The sequence below is a fragment of the Symphodus melops genome (assembly GCF_947650265.1).
Source record: "Symphodus melops genome assembly, chromosome: 16".
Lineage (NCBI taxonomy): Eukaryota > Metazoa > Chordata > Actinopteri > Labriformes > Labridae > Symphodus > Symphodus melops.
The window spans coordinates 24,634,766-24,643,953 of record NC_136706.1 but is presented as its reverse complement, the minus strand read 5'-3'; the positions used below and the strand labels follow the sequence as shown (position 1 = coordinate 24,643,953).

The window sequence follows — 9,188 nt, the reverse complement described above, 5'->3', positions numbered from 1 at the left end:
GATGGGGGGTGAAAGTTAAATCAGTGATGGGGGGGTGAAAGTTAAATTAGTGATGGGGGGTGAAAGTTAAATTAGTGATGGGGGGGTGAAAGTTAAATTAGTGATGGGGGGGTGAAAGTTAAATTAGTGATGGGGGGTGAAAGTTAAATTAGTGATGGGGGGTGAAAGTTAAATTAGTGATGGGGGGTGAAAGTTAAATTAGTGATGGGGGGTGAAAGTTAAATCAGTGATGGGGGGTGAAAGTTAAATCAGTGATGGGGGGGTGAAAGTTAAATCAGTGATGGGGGGTGAAAGTTAAATCAGTGATGGGGGGGTGAAAGTTAAATTAGTGATGGGGGGTGAAAGTTAAATTAGTGATGGGGGGGTGAAAGTTAAATTAGTGATGGGGGGTGAGAAAGTTAAATCAGTGATGGGGGGGTGAAAGTTAAATCAGTGATGGGGGGTGAAAGTTAAATCAGTGATGGGGGGGTGAAAGTTAAATCAGTGATGGAGTGTGTGAAAGTTAAATTAGTGATGGGGGGTGAAAGTTAAATTAGTGATGGGGGGTGAAAGTTAAATTAGTGATGGGGGGGGTGAAAGTTAAATCAGTGATGGGGGGTGAAAGTTAAATTAGTGATGGGGGGGTGTGAAAGTTAAATTAGTGATGGGGGGGTGAAAGTTAAATTAGTGATGGGGGGGTGAAAGTTAAATTAGTGATGGGGGTGTGAAAGTTAAATTAGTGATGGGGGTGTGAAAGTTAAATCAGTGATGGGGGGGGTGAAAGTTAAATTAGTGATGGGGTGTGAAAGTTAAATTAGTGATGGGGTGTGAAAGTTAAATCAGTGATGGGGGGTGAAAGTTAAATTAGTGATGGGGTGTGAAAGTTAAATTAGTGATGGGGGGTGAAAGTTAAATTAGTGATGGGGGGGGTGAAAGTTAAATTAGTGATGGGGGGTGAAAGTTAAATTAGTGATGGGGGGGTGAAAGTTAAATTAGTGATGGGGGGGTGAAAGTTAAATTAGTGATGGGGGGTGAGAAAGTTAAATTAGTGATGGGGGGTGAAAGTTAAATCAGTGATGGGGTGTGAAAGTTAAATCAGTGATGGGGGGGTGAAAGTTAAATCAGTGATGGGGGGTGAAAGTTAAATCAGTGATGGGGGGTGAAAGTTAAATTAGTGATGGGGGGTGAAAGTTAAATCAGTGATGGGGGGGTGAAAGTTAAATCAGTGATGGGGTGTGAAAGTTAAATTAGTGATGGGGGGTGAAAGTTAAATTAGTGATGGGGGGTGAAAGTTAAATTAGTGATGGGGGGTGAAAGTTAAATTAGTGATGGGGTGTGAAAGTTAAATTAGTGATGGGGGGTGAAAGTTAAATTAGTGATGGGGGGGGTGAAAGTTAAATTAGTGATGGGGGGTGAAAGTTAAATTAGTGATGGGGGGGTGAAAGTTAAATTAGTGATGGGGGGGTGAAAGTTAAATTAGTGATGGGGGGTGAGAAAGTTAAATTAGTGATGGGGGGTGAAAGTTAAATCAGTGATGGGGTGTGAAAGTTAAATCAGTGATGGGGGGGTGAAAGTTAAATCAGTGATGGGGGGTGAAAGTTAAATCAGTGATGGGGGGTGAAAGTTAAATTAGTGATGGGGGGTGAAAGTTAAATCAGTGATGGGGGGGTGAAAGTTAAATCAGTGATGGGGTGTGAAAGTTAAATTAGTGATGGGGGGTGAAAGTTAAATTAGTGATGGGGGGTGAAAGTTAAATTAGTGATGGGGGGTGAAAGTTAAATTAGTGATGGGGGGGTGAAAGTTAAATTAGTGATGGGGGGTGAAAGTTAAATTAGTGATGGGGGGTGTGAAAGTTAAATTAGTGATGGGGGGGTGAAAGTTAAATTAGTGATGGGGGGTGAAAGTTAAATTAGTGATGGGGGTGTGAAAGTTAAATTAGTGATGGGGGGTGTGAAAGTTAAATTAGTGATGGGGGGGTGAAAGTTAAATTAGTGATGGGGGGTGAAAGTTAAATTAGTGATGGGGGGTGAAAGTTAAATTAGTGATGGGGGTGAAAGTTAAATTAGTGATGGGGGGGTGAAAGTTAAATTAGTGATGGGGGGGTGTGAAAGTTAAATTAGTGATGGGGGGGTGTGAAAGTTAAATTAGTGATGGGGTGTGAAAGTTAAATCAGTGATGGGGTGTGAAAGTTAAATTAGTGATGGGGGGGGTGAAAGTTAAATTAGTGATGGGGTGTGAAAGTTAAATTAGTGATGGGGGGGGTGAAAGTTAAATCAGTGATGGGGGGTGAAAGTTAAATTAGTGATGGGGGGTGAAAGTTAAATTAGTGATGGGGGGGTGAAAGTTAAATTAGTGATGGGGGGTGAAAGTTAAATTAGTGATGGGGGGGTGAAAGTTAAATCAGTGATGGGGGGTGAAAGTTAAATTAGTGATGGGGGTGTGAAAGTTAAATTAGTGATGGGGGTGTGAAAGTTAAATTAGTGATGGGGTGTGAAAGTTAAATTAGTGATGGGGGGGTGAAAGTTAAATTAGTGATGGGGGGTGAAAGTTAAATTAGTGATGGGGGTGTGAAAGTTAAATTAGTGATGGGGGTGTGAAAGTTAAATTAGTGATGGGGTGTGAAAGTTAAATTAGTGATGGGGGGGTGAAAGTTAAATTAGTGATGGGGGTGAGAAAGTTAAATCAGTGATGGGGGGGTGAAAGTTAAATCAGTGATGGGGGGTGAAAGTTAAATCAGTGATGGGGGGTGAAAGTTAAATCAGTGATGGGGGGGTGAAAGTTAAATTAGTGATGGGGGGGTGAAAGTTAAATTAGTGATGGGGGGGTGAAAGTTAAATTAGTGATGGGGGGTGAAAGTTAAATCAGTGATGGGGGGTGAAAGTTAAATTAGTGATGGGGGGTGAAAGTTAAATCAGTGATGGGGGGTGAAAGTTAAATCAGTGATGGGGGGTGAAAGTTAAATCAGTGATGGGGGGTGAAAGTTAAATCAGTGATGGGGGGGTGAAAGTTAAATCAGTGATGGAGTGTGTGAAAGTTAAATTAGTGGTGGGGGGTGAAAGTTAAATTAGTGATGGGGGGGGTGAAAGTTAAATCAGTGATGGGGGGTGAAAGTTAAATTAGTGATGGGGGGGTGTGAAAGTTAAATTAGTGATGGGGGGGTGTGAAAGTTAAATTAGTGATGGGGGGTGAAAGTTAAATCAGTGATGGGGTGTGAAAGTTAAATTAGTGATGGGGGGGTGAAAGTTAAATTAGTGATGGGGTGTGAAAGTTAAATTAGTGATGGGGTGTGAAAGTTAAATCAGTGATGGGGGGGTGAAAGTTAAATTAGTGATGGGGTGTGAAAGTTAAATTAGTGATGGGGGGGTGAAAGTTAAATCAGTGATGGGGGGTGAAAGTTAAATTAGTGATGGGGGGTGAAAGTTAAATTAGTGATGGGGGGGTGAAAGTTAAATTAGTGATGGGGGGGTGAAAGTTAAATTAGTGATGGGGGTGTGAAAGTTAAATTAGTGATGGGGGTGTGAAAGTTAAATTAGTGATGGGGTGTGAAAGTTAAATTAGTGATGGGGGGTGAAAGTTAAATCAGTGATGGGGGGTGAAAGTTAAATCAGTGATGGGGGGGGTGAAAGTTAAATTAGTGATGGGGTGTGAAAGTTAAATCAGTGATGGGGGGTGAAAGTTAAATTAGTGATGGGGGGTGAGAAAGTTAAATTAGTGATGGGGGGTGAGAAAGTTAAATTAGTGATGGGGGGTGAAAGTTAAATTAGTGATGGGGGGGTGAAAGTTAAATTAGTGATGGGGTGTGAAAGTTAAATTAGTGATGGGGGTGTGAAAGTTAAATTAGTGATGGGGGGGTGAAAGTTAATTTAGTGATGGGGTGTGAAAGTTAAATTAGTGATGGGGGGTGAAAGTTAAATTAGTGATGGGGGGGTGAAAGTTAAATTAGTGATGGGGGGGTGAAAGTTAAATTAGTGATGGGGGGTGAAAGTTAAATTAGTGATGGGGGGGTGAAAGTTAAATTAGTGATGGGGTGTGAAAGTTAAATTAGTGATGGGGTGTGAAAGTTAAATTAGTGATGGGGGGTGAAAGTTAAATTAGTGATGGGGGGGTGAAAGTTAAATTAGTGATGGGGGGTGAAAGTTAAATTAGTGATGGGGGGGTGAAAGTTAAATTAGTGATGGGGGGGTGAAAGTTAAATTAGTGATGGGGGGTGAAAGTTAAATTAGTGATGGGGGGGTGAAAGTTAAATTAGTGATGGGGGGGTGAAAGTTAAATTAGTGATGGGGGGTGAAAGTTAAATTAGTGATGGGGGGTGAAAGTTAAATTAGCGATGGGGGTGTGAAAGTTAAATTAGCGATGGGGGGTGTGAAAGTTAAATTAGTGATGGGGGGGTGAAAGTTAAATTAGTGATGGGGGGTGTGAAAGTTAAATTAGTGATGGGGGGTGAGAAAGTTAAATCAGTGATGGGGGGTGAGAAAGTTAAATCAGTGATGGGGGGTGAGAAAGTTAAATCAGTGATGGGGGGTGTCGGCAGGATTCAGCAGCTCAGTGATCTCTACAGAGAAATATGAAACATCTCTTCTGTCTGCATTCTGTTTCAGAGGTTACTGCCATTCCATTAAGCTCCGCCCACTCCCCATGCCCCCCTCCTCTTAGCACGCACTCATCACCACCAGCTTTATCTTCAGACCGTGAGGACCCACCTACACCTCCTTTATTGTCTTGTTTGAGCCAATCGGAGCAGAGCAGAGGAGAGGAGGAGGGGAGAGGGAGGAAGAGGAGGAAGAAGAACCACAGAAGAAGAGAAGCGCCAGTTTGTCCTGAAAACAAAGAAGAAGAAGAAGAAGAGGACGCTCGGAGATTTGTGGGGCGCATGGTGGTCTCCTTCAGAGGAGGAGAGGAGGAGCAACTGCTCACTCTGCACAACTTTGACCAGAGGAAACACAAAAGCAGAGGGGGCGGGGCCAGCCAATCAGAGAAGGTCGTCAGTGTCTTCAAGCAGAACGGTTACAGAGAGCTCCACAGGTGAGACAGACGTTACCAAGAACTTTTCTGTCATGGTTTTTAAAACACAAGTGAACGATGTTTCTCCTCAACTCTTTACAGCTCCTCCTACTCCCAGCATGCCTTGCACCTCCTGCCGTCAGCCCGGAGTGGGCGGATAGGCAGCCAATCAAAAGAATTCAGCGTCTCTTCAGGACGATGGCATTTCTCAGACTTCAGCCCGCCCCCCTCCCTCGTCTCCAATCACAGTGCCCTTTACTTATGGCTTAGCCCCTCCTCTTTCTCCTCTTCTGGCTATAGCCTCGCCCCCATGGTGCGCCTGTCGGCTGTTGCCGTGGAGACAATGACAGAGTCAGTGAGGGGTGGAACTTGTAGTCGTCCCATGAGGCTGCTGAAGGACTGGACGGCCCCGCCCAGTCTGAGCATCGACCACTGGTTAACTTTGAGTTACTTAATATTCGTAACTGATGATGTCATTGCTGTGTCATGTTTCATTAAATGGCGTTGTTAATTGAGTGACTTTAAACTTTGATGTTTGTTTCTTTGATCTTCATCAACATGTTTGTTTCTCTCTGCAGCTACGTACGCCTGTTCTCTCAGAGGTAATGCCCCTCTATGACATCATCACAAAACACTGACCCCACTATGACATCATCACAAAAACACTGACCCCACTATGACATCATCACAAAAACACTGACCCCACTATGACATCACAAAAACACTGACCCCACTATGACATCACAAAAACACTGACCCCACTATGACATCATCATAAAAACACTGACCCCACTATGACATCACAAAAACACTGACCCCACTATGACATCATCATAAAAACACTGACCCCACTATGACATCACAAAAACACTGACCCCACTATGACATCATCACAAAAACACTGACCCCACTATGACATCATCATAAAAACACTGACCTCACTATGACATCACAAAAACACTGACCCCACTATGACATCATCACAAAAACACTGACCCCCACTATGACATCACAAAAACACTGACCCCACTATGACATCATCACAAAAACACTGACCCCACTATGACATCATCATAAAAACACTGACCCCACTATGACATCATCACAAAAACACTGACCCCTCTATGACATCATCACAAAAACACTGACCCCACTATGACATCACAAAAACACTGACCCCACTATGACATCATCACAAAAACACTGACCCCTCTATGACATCACAAAAACACTGACCCCACTATGACATCATCATAAAAACACTGACCCCACTATGACATCACAAAAACACTGACCCCACTATGACATCATCACAAAAACACTGACCCCACTATGACATCATCACAAAAACACTGACCCCTCTATGACATCACAAACACACTGACCCCACTATGACATCATCACAAAAACACTGACCCCACTATGACATCATCACAAAAACACTGACCCCTCTATGACATCACAAACACACTGACCCCACTATGACATCATCACAAAAACACTGACCCCACTATGACATCATCACAAAAACACTGACCCCACTATGACATCATCACAAAAACACTGACCCCCACTATGACATCACAAAAACACTGACCCCACTATGACATCATCACAAAAACACTGACCCCACTATGACATCATCACAAAAACACTGACCCCACTATGACATCATCACAAAAACACTGACCCCACTATGACATCATCATAAAAACACTGACCCCACTATGACATCATCACAAAAACACTGACCCCACTATGACATCACAAAAACACTGACCCCACTATGACATCATCACAAAAACACTGACCTCACTATGACATCATCATAAAAACACTGACCCCACTATGACATCATCACAAAAACACTGACCTCACTATGACATCACAAAAACACTGACCTCACTATGACATCATAAAAACACTGACCCCACTATGACATCACAAAAACACTGACCTCACTATGACATCACAAAAACACTGACCCCACTATGACATCACAAAAACACTGACCCCACTATGACATCATCATAAAAACACTGACCCCACTATGACATCACAAAAACACTGACCCCACTATGACATCATCACAAAAACACTGACCCCACTATGACATCACAAAAACACTGACCCCACTATGACATCATCATAAAAACACTGACCTCACTATGACATCATCATAAAAACACTGACCCCACTATGACATCATAAAAACACTGACCCCACTATGACATCACAAAAACACTGACCCCACTATGACATCATAAAAACACTGACCCCACTATGACATCACAAAAACACTGACCCCACTATGACATCATCATAAAAACACTGACCTCACTATGACATCATCATAAAAACACTGACCCCTCTATGACATCATCACAAAAACACTGACCTCACTATGACATCATCATAAAAACACTGACCCCACTATGACATCATCACAAAAACACTGACCTCACTATGACATCATCATAAAAACACTGACCTCACTATGACATCATCATAAAAACACTGACCTCACTATGACATCATCATAAAAACACTGACCTCACTATGACATCATCATAAAAACACTGACCCCACTATGACATCATCATAAAAACACTGACCTCACTATGACATCATCATAAAAACACTGACCTCACTATGACATCATCACAAAAACACTGACGCTATTTTGATCAATCAAACTTTGTGTGCGTGTGTGATCAGCCCAGTTTTCCCCGCCCGGCGGATGCAGAAGCAGCGGGCCAACCACAATGCTCGGAGAATCCTCCTGCCTCGACGACGGGCCCTGCCTTCCCCGTCATGTTCAGCCAATGGCCTTTCTGCTCTGCCTCCAGTCGGCCAATCAGCTGCAGGCTGCGAGTTTCTCAGCACAAACGGAGAGGTGGAGCCTATTGATCTTTGATCAGTTTTAGTATATGTAACTTGTTGATTTTTTCAGAATATTACAGAAGTTCCTGTTGTATCATTCATTCCATGTTTTTGTGTCAGCGAGGCAAACGGGTATCTCAGATAAGAATCCGACGGGCTTCGCCACGGGAAACGCCGCTCACACCAATGGGACTTCCAAAGATGAAAAGGTCAGGAGAAGAAATGAACAGAACAAGAGACCAAAAATCTTCAAAACATTAAAACCTAATTACATTTCAGGTTAAAAAAGAAAGAGTTCAGTCTGGAGGAAATCTACACCAACAAGAACTACAAATCCCCCACCACCAACAGGTAAAAAAAACTACAAATCCCAGGTTTGATAAAAGTGAATAGATGCAGAGTAAGACTGAATAAAGGAGTCCCCCTGCAGGAGTCTGGAGACGATCTTCGAGGAGCCACGTGAAAAGGACGGAGCGCTTTTTGTGATTGGCCAGCAGAAGAGACGCAGGCTCCTCCTCTTTCCTGACTTCACTCAGCCCAGGAAGAGGAAGAGACCGCAAGGTATGCTGGGAAAGGAAGGGGCTTAGATTGCACACTGAAGGAAAGACGTCACTGGGACGCCCTGAAATGGCGCTCTGAATAAGATAATAGATTTGTTAGTGACGTGTGTCCGAGGGGCCACAGGTAGGACAGGCGGGCTGTGATCAGATCAAACTATAGATTATTGCTTTAGGAGCTTTTTCCAACCTTAGGTCACCTTTTTGTTTTAGTGGTGGGACTTCCTGTTGCTGTGATGCCCAGGAAACGAGCTGCGGCGCGGCGACATTGCCATGGCGGAGGCCACGCTGATGACGAGTCGGACCTGGACGTTATGCTGGTGGAGCGACTGAGCGCGCTTGAAGACTTCCTGGCACGGCAGGGCCTGGATGTTTGAGCTGTGACATCACTTCCTGTTTGCTGACTTAAGGCCAAATAAAAAGAGCTGCTATTGTACCCGCTACTGCTGTCACCACGGCAACGCCGTCATCACGTGACCTGGCGGGCTCTTCCATTTTATCTTTAGTCATTTTTCTTTGCAGTGTTGATTGTTGTCTTTGTTGTTTTTTACAGAGCGGGCCGTTTGAAAGTATTCTAAACTTTAATATTTAAGTTTTTAGAGATTGATCATGTGACCTGACACAGGCCACGCCCCCTGCAGGGCTCAGGTGGATTCATCTATCATGTTGCAAAATATAGTCAAGACTTTACCACAGTACTGAAGTACTGCAGGGTCCTCTGAGGGACTACGCAGCAGTCCTCCGAGGGACTACGCAGCAGTCCTCCGA

At 43.6% G+C, this 9,188-nt stretch overlaps 1 protein-coding gene across 1 annotated transcript in view; it reads left to right on the top strand.

The window, feature by feature from the left end:
• LOC306837313 (uncharacterized protein) overlaps positions 1-8,914 on the top strand; it is a 14,214-nt gene extending 5,300 nt beyond the window's left edge. Inside the window, exons 5-12 of the mRNA XM_079364944.1 lie at positions 4,578-5,001; positions 5,083-5,415; positions 5,559-5,582; positions 7,699-7,876; positions 7,984-8,072; positions 8,143-8,214; positions 8,294-8,424; positions 8,634-8,914. Of these exons, the coding sequence (XP_079221070.1) occupies positions 4,578-5,001; positions 5,083-5,415; positions 5,559-5,582; positions 7,699-7,876; positions 7,984-8,072; positions 8,143-8,214; positions 8,294-8,424; positions 8,634-8,797 (1,415 nt within the window). The 3' untranslated portion in view covers positions 8,798-8,914. The remainder of the gene's footprint in view (positions 1-4,577; positions 5,002-5,082; positions 5,416-5,558; positions 5,583-7,698; positions 7,877-7,983; positions 8,073-8,142; positions 8,215-8,293; positions 8,425-8,633) is intronic.
• Positions 8,915-9,188: the final 274 nt, after the last annotated feature.